The 24,009-nt window shown below is 40.3% G+C and overlaps 2 protein-coding genes across 5 annotated transcripts in view; one reads left to right on the top strand and one right to left on the bottom strand.

The window, feature by feature from the left end:
- Nucleotides 1-22,742, bottom strand: HDAC2 (histone deacetylase 2). Of its 2 annotated transcripts, none has more exons than XM_083433705.1 (14): nucleotides 22,281-22,742; nucleotides 14,120-14,232; nucleotides 13,441-13,558; nucleotides 11,353-11,427; nucleotides 10,644-10,782; nucleotides 9,460-9,601; nucleotides 6,585-6,677; nucleotides 6,392-6,500; nucleotides 5,561-5,701; nucleotides 3,914-4,022; nucleotides 2,736-2,866; nucleotides 1,429-1,584; nucleotides 600-657; nucleotides 1-371 (listed from the first exon to the last, which is right to left on the bottom strand). In XM_083433705.1, exons 1-14 carry the CDS (start codon nucleotides 22,330-22,332, stop codon nucleotides 341-343), a joined length of 1,467 nt encoding a protein of 488 aa, XP_083289831.1. In that variant the 5' UTR covers nucleotides 22,333-22,742; the 3' UTR covers nucleotides 1-340. The 2 variants fall into 2 exon arrangements, with proteins under 2 accessions (XP_083289831.1, XP_083289830.1); XM_083433704.1 differs by lacking the exon at nucleotides 22,281-22,742 and adding an exon at nucleotides 21,526-21,601.
- The window catches only part of LOC310674495 (uncharacterized protein), a 141,277-nt gene continuing 139,771 nt past the window's right edge, over nucleotides 22,504-24,009 (top strand). For all 3 annotated transcript variants that reach the window (XR_014509611.1, XR_014509612.1, XM_083433751.1), the window contains exon 1: nucleotides 22,504-22,635. The gene's annotated coding sequence lies outside the window, so the exon portion shown is untranslated. The remainder of the gene's footprint in view (nucleotides 22,636-24,009) is intronic.

Genomic DNA, 24,009 nt, shown 5'->3' with positions numbered 1-24,009 from the left:
TGAGTACATTTTTTTTAATAAAGATATAATTACAAAAAGGGGTAAAATCAGTTCAGGAAAAGGCAAATTTTAATAGATCATTTAGACGTCTAACATAATAGCACATCCATTTTGAATACTATTACTTAAAGCCTGGCAGAAGGAACAAAATTTTGCATCATAATTAGAAAACTCACAATACAACTTGCCAAAAACAAAAACACAGTTGTTTGAAAATAAATACGCTCCATGCCAAATAGTACAAAATGAAAATCAAGAGTCTCTTCTCATATGAAAAGTTCCTTTTAACTTTTCCCCCCACTTTTGTATTGTGTCCTTTAATTGATGTGAGTCTCTACATTCAAGGATTGTTGAGCTGTTCTGACTTTGTGCTGTTCAGAGGAGGGAAAAAGTCAACTGTTAACATGGGTCACAATTTAATGCCATTCTCTGCTCATTTAAAAACAGTAAGGGTTGCATTACTCACATTATAAATTCTTTAATAGCTATTGGCACTGCTTTATTGTCATCCATAATGGATAACAGATGCATAAATAACATTTCAAAGTTAATGGCTGTTCTGAAACAGGCACATTATAGGATGGCCACAATTTACTTACCCTTTGGTATCTGCTTTCTCACCACTGCTATCCTTGGATTTATCTTCCTCTTTAATGTCTAAAAATAATTAAAAGTGGCAGGTTTATATAAATAAATTTCAAATGACAACTGTTGACTTAGCTGTTAACAAGTTACAATGAAAATGAACACTGATAGAAGAATTTGAATGAAGCTGCACCTTTGGCAGTGCTGATTTCTTCCTTTCAAAACAGGTGTGTGGAATCTTTGGCCCCACCACATGCTGCTGAACTACAACTACTGGCCATGCTGGCTGAGGCTGATGGGAGTTGTAGTTTAGCAACACCTGGAAGGTGAAAGGTTTTAATAAAAGAATGAAAATTTAATAAGGGTTAAAGTAGAGATATTCTCAGAAAGATAAACATTCCAACCAACAGCCTAATCCAGAAGTGCACAACTTAGATTCAAACTATAGGAAAACCAACAGTTATGGACCATGGCATGTGAGCTGCTTTATGCCTCAACTGTTTTTGCAGAATGATGAATACAGTGGTAGCTTGGTTCCCAAATGGCTTAGTTGTTAAACTAATCAGCTCCCGAATGCCACAAACCTGGAAATAAATGTTCTGGTTTCCAAACGTTTTTTAGAAGCCGAACGTCTAATCAGACTTCCGGAACAAGTTCGAAAACCAGGGTACCACTGTATAACAAATATGGGTAGTTTACCATCATAAATTAAGTAGGTCTGACCTAATCTCAACAATATTTAGTTGGAAGCAAAACTCTTTACTTTCAGGAGAGTATGATATGCTTAGGAATATAGCCAACAAGGAAAGTAAAAGAAAGAAAAATACTGATTTAGACTTTTACCTGCTTTTTTATCTTCTGTTTCTTTTTTGTCTTCTTCTAGTCGGGCTTTCTTTGCTCCTTTCTTATGATCTGCAACATTTCTGCGTCCACCTTCCCCTTCATCTTCAGAATCAGAAAATTCTTCATCACAGGCTATTCGCTTATCTGATGCGCGAACTAGAAGTAAGGGAATAGGATTAGAAAACACATTCCTCAAAGATCACCTTCTTGTGTGTTCCATTTCTCTCACCATGGGAAGGCATAAAATAAATAAAAGTTATTTCGTGACAACTCTTCCCTGCAATTTGCATCAGCAAAGGAAGTCCTGCTGCATTGATCATAACCATAATGGAAACTTTCCATATGACAGCAATGTTGTGTTTAGAAAGACATTCCTCAATACAGTGAGTGGGTGGGGAATGAGCTCATAATGGGGTTGCAATTTCAACAGTGTATTGGTGATAAGTGCAATGTGTACTCTAGCTCTTATTTAGGCCTGAGGCAAAATTTGCCGCTTATTACCCAAAAGATGCAGTAGAAATAGCATGTATTACCGACATGAAATTTCAACATATAAGCAGCATCAGTCCTCATTCACAGGCAAACAGGTTATAAAGTCCAAAGTAGAAGTTACTATTGCAAAATAGCACCTGCAGCGTCTACCTGACCTAGTTATTCCCTTCCTGGAAACTAAGTAAAAACCAGAACTTCTAGGCCAACTCAAATGCTCAGACATGTCTCGTGAACTGGTCCAATATGTAAGGCCTGTGTATTTAATTTGTGCCTTTAAACAGGCACAAGGCAAACATTTGCTGAAGGAGAAGGGGATGCAGTTTTTGCCAATTCCCCCTCCACCCTGCAGCCCCCAGTGTCCACTTCCCAAATCTGCTCTAAAGAGCCCCCAATGCTCCAGAATCATTTTCAGTAGGACTGGGGACTATAGGGAAAATAGGCAAAAATCACATTTGTCTTATGTTAGCAGAAACCTCTGCTGAAGCAACAGTGCTAGGAGAACTAATTTAAAAAGCTTGGTGTACTAAGAACTATGCCAAAAATGGCACACCAAATTGTATAAGTTTATATGATTTCAAGATTGGCTTTAAAAATTAAGCAGCTTCCCCTTGGTTGCCAGTTGTGTTTATTTCCCAGGCTTTCTGCCTTCATGTTCTGGTATGTAATTGCTGTCTTCCTCAGAAAGCACTAAAGCCAATTTGTTTCTGGATGGTAATTTTAGATGCCCATCTGACTTACTGGGGCACTTCTGTTCCACCTTCTTTAGTACTACTTCTTCAACAATCCACCCAGTATTAATGTTAGTCCATTCTTACTAGAAATACGTTTGTCTGGATCTTCACCATCTTCATCACCACTGTCTTCATGAACAGCATCTTCAGGAATAGCCTGCATCTGTACACCTGGGGCATGGGGCAACATGCGCAAGTTCTCAAACAAACGCTGTCTGCAAGGCAAGTAATCCAGGGAAAAGTTGTTATGAGACAACTTTCTTCTTAATAGCTTGGGAGTTTCTTAGTTCTCGTCCTCACAAAAATACCCAGCTGCCTAGTAATGGTATAGGAAAATAAGGTGAAAAGCAAGTTACATAGCAAGAGTACTAGGGGCAATTTTCTTGAAAAAGGCAAGCCATGGTATCCAAAGGAAATACATGTGTCAGACAGAACATCTATGGTTAGAGGTGAATACATTTAAAAAATACAAACTCTCAGAACATATGGCTGGCATTCAACATAATGAAATTAAGCAACATACAGTGATACTTTGATCATGTTTTTGCATTTCTGCTGCCAAAGGAGCTTACTGAGACTTAATAGCTCTTTTGCAAAAATAAAAAATGATTTTAACAATGTGTACCAAATTTTGAAAGATAAAAAGGTTTTTCTTTTCCAACCATTAAGCACTGAGCTGTAGCCATCTAAGCCATGCTCAGAGTAGATCTAATGAAATCAAACTTAAGTCTATTAATATTAATGGGTCTACTCTGAGTATGACTTAGTTGGATACAACCCTGAAACATTAAAATACAGGTTTGGGTTTATCCAACCATGTCCCTCCAGCAACAGAAGATAATTTGATCAAGCAAAGGCTTCCATCAGAAGAATGAGGTTTGGGGGTTTTTCTGCTTTTTCCCTGCCCCAGAAATCCATTCCAGAAGGTTGTTCTAGCTTTTAGAACGACATGGGAGGTGGCACAGGAGGCCATAGGGAGGAGAACTGGTGAAAAGTGCTTCTCCCCCTTCCATTGACAGAAGCATTCACTGATCAGAGAGCCTTTCTTCAATAGAGGGACACTAACTGAATACAGTCTTTGACTTTCTAGTTTCACCTGCTGGCTTTTAAAGCAGTAATTCTGCTATCTCAAGAGCCCAGGACCTTTTAACCCCTCATTTTCCCTGCTTCATACTGAGCATAAAAAAGAAAATGGATCCTTACCCATTGCAAAGATTTAGATCGTTATAGTATTTATGTGTCTTTATGGCATTAATACTCACTTAATCTTCTCCATATATTCTGGGGTGTTCTGGTTTGTCATATTTGAAGGGCTAATATGCAGCTTGAAATCTGGTCCAAAATACTCAAAGTAGTCATTGTATGGCAATTCTGTTAAAACAAAATGAAGTAATAATAGCTTCTTAAAACAGCCTTATTGCTCTTCAGATTATAGTGGTCAGATATGATAGTATGCATTTTTTTTTATGTTTGAAAGCATAGCTTCTGTTTTCTTCTACTAAATGCTGAAAAAAAGAACAAATTCAAAGGAATGCAATGCAGCTCTCAAATATTTAATAGACATTCAAAATTATTTTCTGATCCAGAATAAATACATTAGGAAGTATCTGAATTCTAAGGAAGAACGAATATTTTTTCAAGATTAAATGTGCTACAGTTATCTTTTATAGCAGAAATCTAGATGCTCCACCGTGGTATAAAAATGAAGCCTCATTTGTTCCTGTGATTGTAAGTTGCTTTAAACTGTTTTAAATAATGTGTGCTGGTTTTTGGAACCCACTTGGGATCTTAAGGTGATAGGTGGGTAATTAGTAACAACAACAACAACAACAACAACAACTTACTGGCATATTTCACACACCACGAATTATGTTGAAGATGTAGAAAATCTGGTGTTTATGAATGTTTAAATGATTGTATGGTTTGAATGAAATAGAGGAAACAAGCTCAACTTTAGGTTGTCATGAAACCAGGTTTTGCTTCCTCAAGGTAGACAACAATCAGTAAGCCATAAATAAATCTTCACTTTCTGGTTGTGGTTTGTTTGGAGAGAAACCAAAGTCCAGGGTTCACATGTCACTACAATCCAGACTCTGACCTGCTTCTTCCCTTGCACAGCACAATCAGGAGCTGGGAGGAGCAAAGCTCCTGTGCATTTAAAACCATAGCTTATTTAAGCAATAGTTTAAAATAAAATATACTATGTTGAAAATAACACACTGTGTTTAAATAAAACACACCAAATACACTTACTCATTTATACAATCTATAAAAGGTCCATGCAGATTTCTATGCATCTCATTAATGCTTTCTAAAACATCTGTGTTCACCCATCTAGGTAAGCCATTTGAAGCTACCAAGAGTCTGGTTAATGAGCCAGAAACCACATGAGTCAAGACAGATATCCCACTTCTTAATGATTCAACCATTAGCAAAATCCCCTGTAGATCAAAGAATGGTTATGATGTAAGTCTTTTCTGTCAGTCTCCAATCCTCTGTAGCAGGTTGGCATAGGCTCTATGGCAAGATACACTGTACTGCAATACATATTATTTGCAGTTACAGAATACAAACAGTTGGCAATCTCCTTGGCCACTGAAATGGGGGATCTGATGACTAAGGCAAGCTAAAGTTTAAGTCACATGTTACTTCTTCATATGGAGAGAACTTAAACCCTGGTGTCACCTGTGATACTCCTTAGAACAGTGGCTCCTAATCCCATTCTCCCAATGAACCACTTCATGAGGGACTTTGTGGGCCACTTAATGATTTTTCTGCCTGTTGTAGCAATTGTAATACACTGCACTACATGATGTATGACTTTTCATGCATTTTTGCAGACATGCTCTAGACCACTTGAATGAAGCTCATGGACCACATTTTGGGAAGCCCTGGCTCCAAGTATTTACCATTAGGGATTTCGCAATCTAAGGCAACAGCAGTCTCATAGGTCCAACATCGAGCAACGTTCCGTATGGTATATCCACCTCCTCCAAGCATCAGAAGAGGCAAGTTGAAAGTCTTCACAACTTCTACACATTTAGCATGTCCTTAAAAAACAAGCAAACCATAAAGACATACAGTTATATTCCTTTCAAGATTACACAATTAAGATCTGTATACAGAAACATCAGCTCTAGAAAAACAAACTTAAACACAACTGAAAGATGCAAGAACTAAAAAAACAGAATAGGATAAGGTATCCTATCAATTTTGGAATCCGATCTTCTGTTTTGCATTTATGGCATTGAGTTACACAAGAATTATTATTTTTTTGCAAGAGTCATAAAGGCAAACAGATGTACACTCAGTTTAATAATTCTTGCAATCTAATCATAAATTGAATGCATTTAATACATTACTGATCTAATTATACTAAAATATTGACCAAATTGCATCACTGAATTTCTACATGTGATCATGTGATGTCTGCCTACTAAGACCTGAACTTACTTCCTAAAATCACACAAAACTGAAGCACTGCAAATAAAGACATTGACATGGAACATCTTTTTCGCATCTTCCTTTAGATGTACTATGGCCAAAAGGGTGCATACTTGACAGTTACCAGTGTGTTTGTGGGGGGGGGGGGGAGTCCCAGCATTAGAGATGGCTGCCCAGAGATGGCTGCAAGAGAACTGATACTGGAAAAAAACACACATTTCCACTAAATCTGCATTCAGTACTTGTTTTCAAAACATATGTAACTGTGACTCTACAGTAATGTTTTGCTCTCTGACCTTTGACTGTAAGATTAAAACATCCCAGCCTGTCACCAGACAGTGAATCTGCCCCACACTGCAACACCACAGCACTAGGTTGGTACATCTCCATGACTTTGGAAATAATCTGTAAAGAAGCAGAAATCATGGTAAATCTATTATTCAGCCTCACAGAAGCATCTCTAAAAAAAAGTATCTAGAATATACTCACTGGCTTAAATATCTGACCATATGACTCATCATCTATTCCATCTCTCATTGGAAAGTTGACAGCATAGTATTTGCCTTTTCCAGCACCTATGTCCTATAAGAGAACACGAACAAGACAAAAACAAAAATCTCAAACTCATATCAAAAGGCAAAACACATTTTGTGTTTACCACTGGACCACTTGTGGCCAAGAGTGTTTGAAAGTAGTTTAAATGCTACCTAGACATTTGAAAAATTCTGAGTATGTAATGAATACCAAAACTGCACATATAAGAAGTGTGCCAGATATTTATTATTAAATTTATCTCACCCTTTCTCCCAAAGCAGCCCAGGGAAGCAAACAATACTTTAAGTTTAATCTTCAGATAAAGCATTAAATCTTCAGATAAAACATTTGATCAGTGCAGTAGAAGAAATCAGTGCACAAGGAAGTATATCCAAAAGAACAGAAGGATGACATGTGAAAATACAGAAGAATCAGACCCAAAAGTATAATTTGGATTATATGACTTTATTGAAATTCACCAAAGTATGGTTTTAGAATCATTGCAGGGATTTAAATAGGGTATCACCGAGAGTGGCAATGGCATAAAACAGAAACATATGGGTAGATTGGCTTTAAAAGACAACCAGTTACCTGGGGATGGGGAGTAATGTCATGGGTATGCTGTGTCAGATCCGTAAAATCACATGTTATTATATCTACGAGAAATGTGCCACAATTCACTAATTGAAACACATCAAGTTTATTCCTTTTTGCACCTGCTTCGACATTCATGATTTACAACGGAATACAAGACCTTTGATGTCTGTTTAGTACATCAGTAGCTAAAAAGACATTTTGTTTCCAGTTTGAATATATTCTTCATATTTACTAATAGGAAGTTACAATGTTGTTCTAGAGGGGAACCACAATTATTGTACCTTAAGGAGAAATTATTATTTTGTGACAGAAGCTTTCATGGTCCACTTCAAGTGCATGAAGTTTTATACAGTTTGACTACAAGAATTGTGCTAGTACAGAGCAACAGTCTTCTTTGTTTTTTGACGTACTGCAGCAGTTCCTAAAGCAGTACAAGCTTTATATATCTAAACAGTAGCAGATTTTTAAAGAGATACAATGAAAATGTTTCTTATAGAAACGTCATTCCAGAAGGGTCAAATCTTAAAGTGAGGAGCTCTAACTTATTATGGAGTCACTTTTTATCACCATGTGTCCTTCCTTACTATTTCACAAGAAGCAAAACTGTGCAATGCATCCACAATACCTCACAATACCTCAAGGACCGCCTTTTTCCATATGAACCTACCTGGACCCTGAGATCATCACCTGAGGACCTTCTTTGTGTGGCTCCCCATTTGTGGAATGCTCTCCCTGGCTGGCACTATCATTATACACCTTTAGGTGCCAGGTGAAAATGCTCCTCTTCAACCAGGCCTTTGGCTGATGAACATCTTATATACCCCTTTTAAATGTGTTTATTATTTGTTTGTGGTTGCTGCTTTTTGTTCTTGTTTTATTATGTATTTTGTGTTTTTATATTGTATTTTTATGTTGTGAACCACCCTGAGATCCTTGGATGAAGGGCAGTATGCAAATTTAATAAATAAACAAAATGCTATTAAGAGAATCTCATACAATGGTTTTATCTAGATACAACTGAATTAACATGCAGTGCTCTTAGCATACATTGTAACATACACAAAAGGCACGTAAGCAACTTAAGTTTACTATGTTGTATTATACAGTACATTTTTTATAGTTATTATATTATATATTGAATGATAGGCAGCACACCCACCATGCTCCAAGTAAGCAAAATAAAAAAGTCTCAGAAAATATGGGAATCAAACAAATATATTCCTGTTTAGCTGAGGTATTAATGTCAAAATTAACTGAATTTGCTTTCTGGACAGATTATTAAGGATATCAGAAGATTAGGTTTAATAAGAAATTAAACTTTCATGTATTTGACAGGTGAGAAGCCTAGTTTAAGGTCAGTGCATCTGCTCTTTAGAGGCCTGGATTTAGCATGAAGCAACAGTACCATCTTGTGGCCAATCACATTGAGATATAAAAGCTGTCTCCAAGCTAGCACATTTAATTTCTGTTGAAAAAAGGAACAAATACCACAGCTAGCAACAACAGAAATGGGTACCATGGATTATATTATGCACAGGAATTTTAAATGAACAGCTTCGTGTGCTCATGCAAATGCAAGCATCTCTACTATAGTAACATTCTAGATAAGCTTCAACTATGATTACTGGTGATTTTTAAATGGCATTTTAGGAACTATTAGCAAGCTGGGCAGTTTTTTTCAGCTATTTTGACGTTTTGTATACCTATCTTACGCATCATTGATATGCTTGAAAGTATTTTTGCCCACTCCCAGAATGGTTTATAGATCAAAATAAAATGACGCAGGCTTACAATCTAAAGAGCACGAAAAGGAAAAGAGATGGGAGAGGAAGGAAGGAATTCAGATCTACTCTTGAAGATCCAGTTTTTAGATTAGCAAAATGGATGTCAGATATAAAACGACAAGAAAAAAGTAACCCTAGTTACCAAAACTGCCATTCATTCCAATGTTGCAGTACTATGCCACTCAGGGACAACACACATTGTTTACATAATAGCCCAATTAGTGTAGGAAACAATACTGTAATTAAGATGAAAAAATACATCATATATAGAATCAGACTCATCAAGTTAAGAGTTAGCCTTTTTCACCCTGATCAATTTCAAAGTGTCCTTCTTCAGAAGGAAGGATAAAAACTAAGTAAATTAAAATCGCTAACTTGATAACCAGGCTTAAATATAGCATTTGCAAGATGCTACTTTAATCAAATGGTAGCCTCATATCTGAACTTACTCTCAAATCGCCTGTGCCAGGGAAATATTCACCATATTTATGGAATGATACTGTCATTACACGATCAGTTGTATAAAATGCTTCTTCAACGCCATCACCATGATGGATATCAATATCAATGTACAATACTCTTTGGTGGTATCTGGAGGGAGAGAGAGAGAGACTTTACTTGAGCAGTACCAATAAAACTCACTACTTACCTTTCAAAAAGTTTATCTGGTGCCAAATTTATCCCCAGACTAAATCAGATATATAAAGCCGCATGACTACATGTATACAGATCTGTTCTCCCTTTTCCAATATAATGCTTAAAACTATGTGTATCGTGACACAATATCAAGAACCAGGAAGGTCACTGTGTATAGCCGTACTGACAGCTCATTAATAAAAATAAAATTATCTGCAAATTACACTTGTTTAGCTCCCAGAGAGGGACCAAATTAGGGCGCCTTTGCTACACCAGCCTACAGCTCATGCAGCAACAATGTCCCCCAGAAACCCCCAAAGCCTGAATCCCCTCACTTTTTGCCCTGGGCAAGGCTTTGGATGGAACAATAACTCTGCTGCTTTACAGTGGTACCCCGCAAGACGAATGCCTCGCAAGACGGAAAACCTGCTAGACGAAAGGGTTTTCCGTTTTTCAATGCGCTTCGCAGGATGAATTTCCCTATGGGCTTGCTTTGCAAGACGAAAATGTCTTGTGAGTCTTGAGATTTTTTTCCGCTCCCCACCCCCTTTTTCTAAGCCGCTAAACCGCTAATAGCCTTTTAGCAGCTAATCCGCTAATCCCTTAAGCCTTTAATAGCCGCTAAACCGCTAATAGCGCTAATCCGCTAAACCGCTAATAGGGTTGCTTCGCAAGACAAAAAAACCGCTAGACGAAGAGACTCTCAGAACGAATTAATTTCGTCTTGCGAGGCACCACTGTATTTGGTTCTGATGCTTGCTCTCCAGCCAGAGTCTGAATTGATCAGTAAGCTATTTAGAACAAAAAGGGTTTTGCAATTCATATCATGCATGCACACATACACAAACACACATGTAAACAAAATATAATTTAAAATGACCAAGGAACAATGATCGCTAGTCCTCTGGTCAATATATACAGATTAAGCCAGTACACAGCCTTTATTTTTAACATTTCTAGAAGACAAGTTGTGCATATAGCACCAACATGAACTTACTTTAGTAATTCCAGAATGGCAAGCACAATATCATTGACATAGCAGAAACCTGATGCTTCTGACTTCTTAGCATGATGAAGTCCTCCAGCCCAATTAACAGCCATGTCTGTTTGTTGTCTGTTTAATTTTACTGCTCCAGCTAAAGAACCATTATGGAGAAAAATGCAGGTAAGGAATGAAAAAGGTAGACAGTATGTCTTGCCAAAACAAAAAAAAGAGAGAAAGAGAGAGAGAGCTTCAATGTAAGACATCGTGGTGCAGCCTGGATTTTAATTGTTTATTGTTAGGCACTTCTAAAGTTGGATATACCAACTCATGCAACAGAATGAACTATTAAATTGTAATGGGAGATGCTGAAAGATAAAAGGCCCAACTAGTCCAGCATTCTGTTCTCACAATGACTAACCAGATGTCTAGAGGAAGCAGAGAAGCAAGACATGAGTACATTAAACTTCTCTAACTCATGATCCCCAGCTACTGGCATTCAGAGGCAAACTGATACTGGAGGTAGTACATATCCATCATGCCTAGTAGCTACTGATAACATTTTCTTTTAATTAAACATTTCACTTTATATTTCTATTAAATTCTTTCTCCCTCATTGATTTCCACAAGAGCTATAAAAGTTGTCACATGGGTAATGTTTGAAAAAAACTGGTACAGCCTTTTAAAAATTAACAACTCCAGGAAAACATTAGGATATACTTACCCACAGAGCCTCCTGTTGACAGCTGACAGAACTCAAACAGCCCATCAAACACAGGACAGTCTTCCCCCACGTTAACTATACAAGACAAGTTTCATTTATCCTTAAATGTATTATTACTTAAGTTTGTATATATAGTATATAGCATGTATAGCATGTTGGTCAATTGACTAAACATTGTCAAATGTTCCATGAAAAAAGAACACCTCTGCATTGGTAGCATTATCTCAAATGTGGCCACACCATAGATTACAATACCTTTTAGAAAACTGATTTCACTGTTTGTTAATCATTCAACCTGCTGATGTTGAATCTATGTGTATTGTTCTAAAAAAATAATAATGCCAAATGTCTATTACTTGACCAGTGATATGGATCAAATAATTTTTGATCCGTTAAATGCCCAAAACTATCTTTAAAATGAAAACCAGAACCTTAGAACAGAGGTATTTTTCAAAACTTAACCTAACCATTACCACAGATGTGAAACTTAGTAGACACCTTTTTTTGTCAGGTAAGTATATTTAAATATGCTTTTATGGATTCAGAGCAGTTTGTAGCTGAGTGTATGCCTAAATTTACAGCATCACTATATGTCAAATTATGGCTTATGAAGTTTCAGCAAAAGGAAAATTACCAATTACCAATTAAGGTACTATAGGTGGTTTAAACTGAGCAAATAGTTATCCAACTAGTAAAATACAATTCTCTTGCAAGTTGCTGTCATTCAGAATTCATAATGGAAATCAATGTTCAGAAATCAAAGTAAGTACAAGTTAATTGAAAAGATAAATATTACAGTTTTTCGTCATGCTATCTAATGTTCTAAATTTTGGGATGGAAAATTACACTAGTTGAATTTACCATATTTTTTGTCCCATAGGACGCTCCTAGTTTTTTTGGGGGGGGGGGGGGAAATAAAGGGAAAAAAAATTCCCTTTATTTCCCCCCCAAAACCAGGTCGGGGAAACCGAACCAGGTCGAGGAACAGCGGGATGGCAGCGCTGCACCTCCCTGCTGTCCCCCGAGCTTGTGGGGCTGGCCGATGTCTGCTCGGCGCGCGGGGCGCTCTGCTTCAGGGTGCCCCTCGCGCCAGGCTGCTATCCGCAGCGTGGGGAGCCCTGCGGGGAACTCCTGCAGGGCTCCCCACGCTGCAGATGTCTGCCCAGCGCGAGGGGCGCTCTGCTTCAGGGTGCCCCTCGCGCCGGGTGGCAGGCTACTATCCGCAGCGTGGGGAGCCCTGCGGGGAACTCCTGCAGGGCTCCCCACGCTGTGGATGTCTGCCCGGCGCCAGGGGCGCTCTGCTTCAGCGCGCCCAGCGCTCCGGAAAGCAGGCTGCTATCCGCAGCCTAGACAGCCCTGCGGGACCTCCCACAGGGCTGCCTAGGCTGCGGATGTGTTCCCGAAGCGCCGGGCGCTCTGCTTTCAGCGCGCCCGGCGCTCCGGGAAGCAGGCTGCTATCCGCAGCCTAGACAGCCCTGCAGGAACTTCCGCAGGGCTGCCTAGGCTGTGGATGTCTTCCTGAAGCCTGGAGAGTGAGAGGGGCCGATGTGCACCAACCCCTCTCGCTCTCCAAGCTTCAGCGAAAGCCTGCATTCGCCCTATAGGACGCACCCAGATTTCCCCTTCATTTTTGGAGGGGAAAAAGTGCGTCCTATAGGGCGAAAAATACGGTAATACATTTGGCAAACCTGTTACTATGGTCCAATTCAGATATATAGCTTTGAAACTAGTGAATGAAATTAGAAGCTGATTTCTACCTCTGGTGTAGAAGCTGACTATGGTTAGCAGTAACTATCCCCTAAGAAGAAAAGGGAGACATGTACAACTCATAGAGAAAGAATCATGTACAATATGACTCAGTTATCAAACTATAGTTTGGTAACAGGGCAGCATTACATCTGAACAAGCCTGAATGTTATAACCACTATAGCCAACAACTAACAATTCAAAATGATTAAACATCATATAGACAGGGTTCTGCACATTACAGTAAAATAGATAATATAATACTCTTCATCTTAACAGATCAAGTTCCCAAAACCAGGTGGGAAACTGAGGGAGACCAGTTATTTTTAGCATTAGACTTACATCTTTGCATTTGTTTACTATATTCAGACATATTGTCGGGTCTAATTGAGCGAAGAAATTTTATGTACTCATCACTGTGGTATTTCGTCATTTCTTCTGCTGTAGCTTTGTGAGGCCGCTGGAAAAGAAACAGATTGAATTTGATCTGAGACAGAATAAAAAGCAGTAGTATTTCAAGTACTTCAAACAGATTTGATCAGGCATGTGTTAAGTTGCAACTTGCTGAAATATTTTAAAATATTTCAGCTTTGGCTCAACAACACATTATAAACAGAAAACACTTTGTATATATTTTACTGTAACCATATCATGTTTTCCATCCAGTAGATATCTGAACACCGAATGCTTGTGAATTTTCACAGGTACTCATAGGTTTCATAGAATCATAGAATTGTAGGGACCCTGAGGATCATTTAGTCCAACCCCCTGCAATGCAGAAATATACAGCTCTCCTGTATGGGGATTAAACCTGCAACCATGAAATTATCAGCACCACACTCTAACCATCTGACCCAGGCTCAGTTTGTGTTCTTCTTTGGAAGAAAAATGTTATCTCAGAATCAGCCAGAGGGTTTTCCACAACAAAGAAAGTGTTGAAGTGAATTCAAAATCTTAGGAAAATATAGTCCCTTCACTGCTCATCAACTTTCAGGTGACAAAACTGTAAATGTATACTCACATAAATTTCCATTTTTCTGTACAAGCCATAATTTAGCAACAAGTTGTGTGTCATGCGAATCCTGTGAGGCTTCATTGGGTGCCCCTGTCCATAATAATAGTTCCCAATATCACCTAAAAGAAAGCAAATGAGTCATGCTTGAAAATGTAATGATCACTTTTTCTGGCTTTACGTAACTAAGTTCTCTCTCTAGAACAGGGATTCAAAATACAAACACTAGTCGTAACGGCAAACTGCCTTCCTGCTTTGGGGAATATTCCTTCAGTAAGACTGTGCCCTCCCTTTGCATTTCAAGAGGATGTAGGAAAGAAAGCCTTGGTTTAAGAACACCTTGGTTTAAGAAGGGACTTCCGGAACTGATTAAGTTCATAAACCAAGGTACCGCCATACTGTAATGTACTCTATATGAGGCTGCCCTGGGGTCTTGTTCAAAAGCTCCAGTTGCTGTTGAATGCAACAGCCAGAGTGCTTTAAGGGGGCATCTGGCTGAGAATATGTGACATCAAAGCTTATATTCAGATAGAACTCAGTTCCAGCACCTCTTAGGTGGGCGCCATTGCCATTATAAGAGAATGGAGGAGTTGTTCAAGGTGAGTTATGGAAATATGTGACATTACTGTTAAAACAGGTGCATTGGTTACCCAGCTACTACTGAGTCTGGTTCATGGTCCTTGTACAAAGTGATTAATGTACAAAGGGCTTGTACAAAACAACTTAGTGCAGGATACCTCAGGGACTGCCTGAACCCTTACATGCTAGAGCTGGGTGATATATTGATATATCGTCCAAAACTATTTTGAAGTTCACATTGTGGTAACTGTTTCATAATATCTGAGCAGGCAATATATCACAATGTGTGTAAGGGCTAGGCGATAACCTGCTTTCAACACTGCAATAACTCACCAGCTAAACATTGCAATGTTATCACCAGCTAAATATTGCAATCTACCACAATGTCTGAAATAAGGATGGAAGTATGCAGAGGCAAACAAGGCAATGTCCTGGCAACTGCTACTACTTAGGGGTCCAAAACTTAAATGACAATATTATTTATCATCACACACTCAGTTTCATCAGCAGGCAAGCCAAAATGCATCCCAACAGAACTTTTGGTTTGGGGCTTGGCTACCAAATGGTGGCATTCAGAACAATCCAAAGTACAGCCACAGTCTCCTGCTGCCACCACAAGGCCCCACAGGCCACCATTACTGCCACCACCATGAAAAGGCCTTGCAGGCTGTCACTGCTTTTACCACTGCCACAAGGCCATCACTACAAGTACTCACAGGCTGCCGCTGCTTCTGCCCACTGCCATGGCAAGGCTTCGCTTCACAGGCTGCTGTTGATTCTGCTGCTGCCAGGCTGCTGCCGCTTCTGCCGCCTAGTAGGCCTGCTGGCAATCCCAGATTATTTGTATTCACTATGACTCATCACCAAATTTTGGATTGTCCCGAATACAAGCCCAAAACCAAAAGTCTCATTTGGATGCATTTTGGGTTGCTTGCTGCTGAAAGTGACAATGAGGTGATTGATAATATCATCATTTATCAGTTTTAGACCATTAAGTAGTAGCAGTTGCCAGGACATTGTTCTGTTCACCTCTGCGTAGTTCCTTCCTTTTTTCAGATATTGTGATATATAACAATATTGAAAACCAGTTATCGCCCAGCCCTGTTACATGCCAGCTTGATCACTGAGATTTTCTGCAGGACTGTGGTTGGTTGTTCTTCAAGTTGGCAAGGCTCATTTGATTAGCACTCAAATAAATGGCTCTGAAGAAAAGAGTTTGCTATTTGCCCACTATCATCTACAGGAAGACCCACAAAAGACTTGCCACAAGTCTGGGGGTTCCCCCCCTTAAAGCAATGAGTCACGACATCCTTACTATTTAGAGCAATATAGAGCAATGGATTCTGGGCACTCTTCCACCAGGAGACAAGGACTCTCTTGCCCAAGAAAGTGGCGATTTCTGTTCTCATCCTGAAGCAAAGTTCTTAACCTGAAGAACTATTTCTGGGTTAGCGGAGTCTGTAACCTGAAGCGTATGTAACCTGAAGCGTATGTAACCCGAGGTACCACTGTACCTGGAAAAATGATGCCTACACTTATATTTGGACTTATAGTGGTGCCTCACAAGATGAAAAGAATCCGTTCCGTGAGTCTCTTCGTCTAGCGGTTTTTTGGTCTTGCGAAGCAAGCCCATTAGCGGATTAGCGGCTATTAAAGGCTTAGAGGATTAGCGGATTAGCTGCTAAAAGGCTATTAGCAGCTTAGTGCCTTAGAAAAAGGGGGTGGGGAGCGAAAAAACCCCCCAGGAATCGCAAGACATTTTCGTCTTGCGAAGCAAGCCCATAGAGAAATTTGTCTTGCGAAGCACCTCCAAAACGGAAAACCCTTTTGTCTAGCGGGTTTTCCGTCTTGCGAGGCATTCGTCTTGCGGGGCACCACTGTATATGCATACACTTATATTTAATATCTGAAGTCAAATATTTGGACTTCCCTTTAACAAGATTAGTGACAAACACAACAATTAAATACATTATTTAATGTATGAAAATCAGCATGCATTCTCCATGTATTCTTGCGAAGTACTGGACATACAACAAGATTTTAACGCTATCTTTCACCTATAAAAAGCAAATCTCAGTTCACAAATAGCTCTCCCTACTAAGGACTATTTTCTCCTCTGTTGAAAACTAAACAAAGAAGAGTGAGCAACAAAGAAGGCTGCTGCAACCACCATTCTGTCTTTCTTGGCAGCATTTTAGAAATTTATACTAGGCTGAAAAGCTTCTGTCTCTGCAAAGCAGATTAACTGCACTACAGTCAAACTTTGAAATGCACAGCTATCTACCCCAAAACTGTCTATTCAGAGTGTGCAAAGTACTGAGGATATCCTTTCTTCACCCAGCTCCCACTGAGCATAACTATCATTCCCCAATTCTATCCATTCTCTCAGTGAAAAGAATCACTTAATTGGTGGTTATATATTTAATATGATCTAAGCATATTTGCTTAAGAATCATTTCCCAAGTAGATGCATTTAGGACTGAAATCCGATTCTAATTATTATAGCTAGCATATTGATGGCAAGACAGAATCTCAAACTAGGATGTGCTCTCCCAAGGCCACATTCTGAGCATGTTCATACTCCTGTCTCAGGGAAATGTGAAAGTATGATGATTCGTAATAGTATTAGTATTCTTTGTTTCTGAATGTGAAATTTTTATTGTATTTTTGATAATGGGTTGTTTTTTTTGGAACCTGCAAACTGTTTAGAAATTTCTGTTGATACAAAGTGGAAGATAAATTAAAATAAATAATAAACATAAAATATGAAACAAATTTATTAACCATTAAAATTATTTTAATAACTGCAGAGGTAGCAAGCTACTGAAACCCAGCAACTGGAGCTTGGGGGCTGAAAGGGAAAAACTACTGCCCTCATTCACTACTTCTGGGTTTCCTGAAAACATCTGCTGACAAATTGTACCCCAGGATGCTACAATATGTAGCTTTTTTAACTCACCCTGCAGTGTTCATTTTAAAACGAACTTCATAAGAACTTTAAAATGAGCTTATGAAGACACAATAATTAAATTAAAAGGCTGAAAGCAAGAGAGAAAGCATGTTTTAATTGTCTGTGCCCAAGAAAGATTTTAAACGGCTGTTTGAAGTTTTTACCTTTTTTATTTTTAATCTTCCATCCCTCTAGTGAGAGTGCTGGCTGCAAACGTGAAGCTAACATATGCTGCCATGAGAGAGAAATGAAGTAAATGCATTCTGATAAGAAGCCAGGGGACTCAGGCGTAAAGCAAAGACTGTAAAATTTTGAGGAATGAGAATTATTAATAAGACCAAGAACACTCAGTATGGCAAAAATAGTTAGATACCCCATTTACTGTTGGCATCGTGCAGCAACTGCTGTATGTGCAACTGAAAGAGAGTTGGGATGCATAAATTGGTGAATGAAAATGGACCAGAGAAATATAAGGCTTAAGGTGGCACAGTACCTTTGGAAAATAATATTGATGGAGGACTACCAGAACAGGAGAGTGGAATGGTAAAACTGAAGCAGTAGATGGTGAAATGGAGAGGACCTCCAAATAGGTGCCTGGAGGAGTGAAACAGTCCAACTGTGGAATTATGAAGTTGGAAGAGAGGAATGAAACCATGGATGGAGAGATTAAGAAATATTCTGGGCTGGCAGAGATAGAGCTGAGAAAGGATTCTGTATACAATTTTGAGTGAATCAAGAGAGGAAAACTATCAAGCCTCTGGAAAAAGAATGGAAGAAATGATTGCGAAAAGAATCTCTTTGTTCTAAATCAGGATGGAAAATCACAGCCGACAGGAAATGAGATTGGAATACAGTGGTACCTTGGGTTACATACGCTTCAGGTTACAGACTCAGCTAACCCAGAAATAGTACCTCGGGTTAAGAACTTTGCTTCAGGATGAGAACAGAAATCGTGCAGCGGCGGCGTGGCAGGCCCCATTAGCTAATGTGGTCTTCAGGTTAAGAACAGTTTCAGGTTAAGAACGGACCTCCGGAATGAATTAAGTACGTAACCAAAGGTACCACTGTATATGGAACTGGGTGTGAATTGATGAATATACAATGTGGAAATAACTATGGATTGCTGTTTTGATGTATGACAACAGCAAATAGACTCCTGTGTAAATGAAGACGAAGGATTTATTGTTTTTCAACACTGGAGGCAAAGTTGTTTTGCTGTACTGGAGGAAGACTACTGTTGACATTTATTGATATTAATAACTGGAGAAGCTGTTTTAGACTTGTGTGGAAGGAAAAATGAATGAACTTGAGATGCCTAGATTTGAAGACTGGGAAAATATCACACAGCAGAAGGAGGAACAGCTGGATATCATCTTGGAATAAATATTTTGCATATTTTGAATAATATTTATATGCAAAACTATTGGAAGTCCTTTTTATTTCTTCTTTTTTATTATTATATTCTTATATTTTGGTTTCTCTTTTCTACATTTTTTTGCTTTGCTCTTGCTTATGCACATGAAGGTGATGGGTGGTTGGTGAAAGACCCTGTGTTAAAGGCAGAAAATGGAAGATCTCCCGGGAGGGGGCGGGGGGGGGGAGAGAAGAAAGGGAAACTCCCAGGTGGGTCCACCCCTTTTTGTGTGAGACAACGGTTACGATCTTCCCTGGAGAGATGACTTTGCATGGTGATAATGATGGTTTTCTCTTTCTTTTTTTGTTTTTATTTAGATTAGTCTGTTTTTATTGTACAGTAGTACCTTGGGTTAAGAACTTTATGCGTTCCAGAGGTCCATTCTTAAACTGAAACTATTCTTAACCTGAAGCACCACTTTAGCTAATGGGGCCTCCCGCTGCTGGAGCACAATTACTGTTCTTATCCATTATTATTACTGTTCTTCCATTATTATTTATGGAAATAATAATGAACCATAATAATTTAATTAATCCCAGCAAACGTATTTCTGCACAATAAAGAATCTATTTGTGAGGTTGTAATCTTTTCTGTGTACTTGATTTCATCTTAAAATAACTGCAGTCAGTTTTAAACTTGCCTGCTGATGTGTGACCAATAATTGCCCCCAAAGTATAATGAATGGCATTTCTCTATTCCTCAATGTTGAGCTATCCAGATTTTTGCAGTCATTAACAAACTGCAGATTAATTCAACCTCCTACTCTAAACCCATTTAATTCAGATGACATTTCCACCACCACCGGATCCAGTGGGATCAACTTCTCTAGGAGGTCCCTAACATTTCTGAATTGAGGAAAACTGTGTATCCCTGCAAGTGTATACTGTCTACCTTACTAGAGCCACAGTGCCAACAAATAAAGGATGTATTGGAAAAAACATTTCTGGAGTCTCCAGTGCAAGATGCCATTCTAAAGTTAATTTTGTGTTAAATTGATGTGAAAATGCCCCTAAATGATGAGTGAGCAGAAAAATCAGAGTGCCACTATCACTACTTCTTTAAACAGCACCCATGGGCAAACATTCTACCAGAAATAGGTAACATTCACAACTTTCAAGTCTTTATCACCATACAAGTTAAGTAACCTAGAACAATCCTTAGTTCCAATGCAAAAAAGTCAAGATTTCACACATGCCAGACAAGAGATTTGTTGCTTTAAACAATCCAACATATTCAAGTTTTGAGAATCAATATATGTACTTTAGGAAAAAATTACAAGGGACATTAGTTTTTTGGAGAATGGCATAAATACAAGAAGAAGAAGAAGAAGAAGAAGAAGAAGAGGAGGAGGAGGAGGAGGAGTTTGGATTTGATATCCCGCCTTTCACTCCCCTTCAGGAGTCTCAAAGCGGCTAACATTCTCCTTTCCCTTCCTCCCCCACAACAAACACTCTGTGAGGTGAGTGGGGCTGAGAGACTTCAAAGAAGTGTGACTGGCCCATGGTCACCCAGCAGATGCATGTGGAGGAGCGGAAACACAAACCTGGTTCCCCAGATTACGAGACTACCACTCTTAACCACTACACCACCACAACCTCTTGGTTTCTCTCTCTCTCTCTCTCTCTCTCTCTCACACACACACACACACAATAGGCTGGATGCGTCAATTTCTTGTATTATTTTCAATAGATGCATGTTCTGCTGTCTATTTGTGGATAGCCTGGTGAAGCAAAATAAAGTTCCCCTGTAATGTCCCTACATCTGCAGTTTGTAAGGCTAAGAGCAAATAAACTGAGAATAAAACTTAACAGCTGAAATATGCAACCTATTTTTTGCTAAATAAGTGGTTGAGAAATAAAGTCTTGCTTTAAATTAGTGGTTGCTTTTACTTAAGTGCCCAGGAAGATGCACTCTGTTCAAAACATTTACATGTTGCATTTGAAGTTTAATACAGTGGAACACCCATTTTCGAACATCTCAGAAGTTAAACATTTCACTTTTCGAACGCGGGAAACCTGGAAGTAAATGCTTGTTTTCGAACACGCCTCAGAAGTCGAACGGCTTCCGCTGAGTTTTCCCCCAATTTTATCTATTAAATTTGCAGACCGCCCTTTGCGTCTCAGTTTTTGAATGTTTCTTGAACGGTCTTCCAGAATGGATTATGTTCAAAAACCTAGGTACCACTACAAACGTTTGCCTTATACCCATGGGCTGTCCTGCACCCGCATTGTGCTTCTTGATGGCTGTAGTAATTCATTTCTACTAAATTTCACATAGGGTAGAATTTTCACTTTTCTACGTTATATCCACTCCACAATTTTAAATCTTTACCATTCTTTTGGCTACCATGTATAACAGTGTTCAAAACAATACGCCTATATCCAGGATATAAACCCCTAACTACAATGAAAATAACCATTTCCTGAATTAGTGATGGGGTTCCAATGGATGGTGGGGACAACCTGTATTCACCAGTGTGAGGTGTGCAAGACAGATGCTCTATGGAGCTATGAGGATGCGCTAGGCAGGCCATTCATCCAGATCCTTCCAGAGGGGCTGAGTGAAGAGCTCTCAGCTTTGGCCAGAGCGTGCCAGTCTCGCACCTTTCAGGGATTCAACGTTGAGGCCTTCAGATTCTCAACGCAACGCAGTTACTCGCGCGCGCAAGTCCCACTCTAAGGACGCTTACTAGGAAAAGGCTCGCGAGGCCAGCCTCAGATCCCCCCTCTCAAAATGGGGACCCTTCCCAGGAGGTTTGTTGCTAGGCCGAGCCGGGCGCGCACCCCTCACCCCCTTTTGCAAAGCGTTCGTTAGTAGATGCGCGCGGATTTCGAAGGAGGCGAAAAGGCACGCCCGATACAAAAATTAAAGGGGGTGGGTGGGGTGTAGATGCGCTTTAAGAAACATGGGGCTCAGCACCTTCCTTCCAACCCAGATGCAGCCCCTGCAGACACAATGGGTAAAAGCGAGAGAGGAGGAGGGGAGGAGGGGGGAGGGCTGGAGAGGCGGCGCGTGCGCCGGAACGAGAAGGCGCGCGAGGACAGCCGAGGGGCTGCCGAGGGGGCCGGGGCGCGCGAGGACGGAGCCAACGAGCATTCCCAACGGCGAAATGAGCGCGGCCTGGAGGGGAAGGCGCGCGGAGACGAACAGCTGCTCTTGCTCCCACGCGCACCCCAACCGACACACAAAACACAACAAAAACCGGCGCCGTGCCCCGCCCCCCTCACCGTCATAGTAGTAACAGACTTTCTTCTTGCCGCCTCCCTGGCTGTACGCCATGAGACTTGTCTGAGGGGAAACCCGGGGCCGGGCGAGACTGGGCTTGAAGGGGCCGGGATTTACGTCGACGGTGGCGGCGGCAGCAACAGCAGCAGGGACGCCGGAGCCGGGGGCAGCCTCAGGAAGACCCGGCCCCGCCTCTTCCAGCAGCGACTGGTCCACCCGGAGGAACCACCCTGAAACGGGGGGGGGGCAGAGAGAGACAAAATGCTTTAGCGCCCCCCTTTCGCAGTCACGGAAGCTCTCTTTCGGCTTTGAACCGCTCTGTAACGCGTTGCCCCGTTCCCGTGGGTGCTTCGGATTGTAAGTTGCTAAGGCTTCCGGTTAACGGGAGGAAACGTAGAGCGGTCAGCCCCTCCCCCCGGGCGGATTCGCAATGGTACAGGCCATTCTGGTCAGACGCTCTGCAGAGCGCGTGCGCAGAAGCATCTGCTCTGTTCTTGCTTGTATGGGCTATGACCACGAGAGCGTTGGCTCCGCCCCTACTCCTTTCTTCTTAGGCCTCCACCAAAAAACCCACACAACCCCCTCTCGCTTTTACTAATAGACATTTCACAATGTCTGAAATAAGGATGGAGTGATACAGAGGCGAACAGGGCAATGTCCTGGCAACTGCTGCTACTTAGGGGGTATAAAATGGATAAATGACAATATTATCAGTTGTCACACACTCAGTTTCATCAGCAGGCAAGCCAAAATGCATCCCAACAGGACTTTTGGTTTGGGGCTTGGCTACCAAATGGTGGTATTCAGGACAATCCAAAGTATGGGGGTCATACAATTACAAATCATACAAATAATCTGGGATGGCTAGACTGCCAGCAGGCCTGCTAGGAGGCAGAAGCAGCAGTGGCAGAAACGACTTGCCATGACTGCGGTACATGTCAGCAGTAGCAGCAACAACCTGCAGGACTGAGATGGTGTCAGTAAGGGCGGCAGCCTGTGAGGCCTCATGGTGGTGATAGGGAGTGATGGCACCCTGCAAGGCGTGAGGGGAGATTGTGGATGACTTTTAGTTGCAAAAGGGTTCTTCTCTTCCAACCCTTTGGCTTTGGGGCACATAAGAAGAAGGTAGTTGTGGAGTGAAGTGAGCAACAGATACCTTAGATGAGTTTCATGTTGACTAAAGAACAGCTTAACCCTTGCAAATAATTACCCACCAATATTGTTTGAGCAAGTGGCTGCCTTGCTTTGTGGCCAGCCATTTTAGGGCAGGCTCCATTCGACTGTTTGGCCTGGCCAAAATTGTGTCTTTCTGAGCCAGCCGTGCACCCTGGACTGAATGGCACCTAGGATGCATATGTGGGTATCTATAGGTTAATTTTTTTTCATTATTATCATTTTGCTATTTATTTCTGCAGTGAAAGGCATTGACCCTGACACAATCTAATTCTTAGCATTGGTGTGACACACTTTACACACCTGTGAATAAATGCAGTGGGGCTGACATATGAGTAAATGAGTGTTGTATACTAATAAGACTTGAGAGAGGAACTAAAGCTACAGAGCTTGTCTCAAGCTGTACAAAATATTTCCCCCAAATCTTTAATAGTGCAATGAAAAGAGGCTAGAGTAGCATGCAAATACCTACAGTGAGTGATAAAGGAGTGTGACATAATACGTTTATTTTTAAATTCTAGGAATGTATATAAAATAATGTATCTAAAAGAAAGATTT

Source organism: Podarcis tiliguerta (assembly GCF_965153285.1).
Source record: "Podarcis tiliguerta genome assembly, chromosome: 3".
Taxonomy (NCBI): Eukaryota; Metazoa; Chordata; class Lepidosauria; order Squamata; family Lacertidae; genus Podarcis; species Podarcis tiliguerta.
This window is presented reverse-complemented; position numbering and strand designations above follow the sequence as displayed.

Coding starts and splice junctions, on each gene's coding strand:
- HDAC2 (XM_083433704.1), bottom strand. CDS start 21,586: ATGGCCTGCCTAGCGCATCCTCATAGCTCCATAGAGCATCTGTCTTGC. Junction 6,501..6,584: donor ATGGTCAGATATTTAAGCCA/GTGAGTATATTC, acceptor GCTTCTTTACAG/ATTATTTCCAAAGTCATGGA. Junction 1,585..2,735: donor TCCAGACAAACGTATTTCTA/GTAAGAATGGAC, acceptor CCTTACTTCTAG/TTCGCGCATCAGATAAGCGA.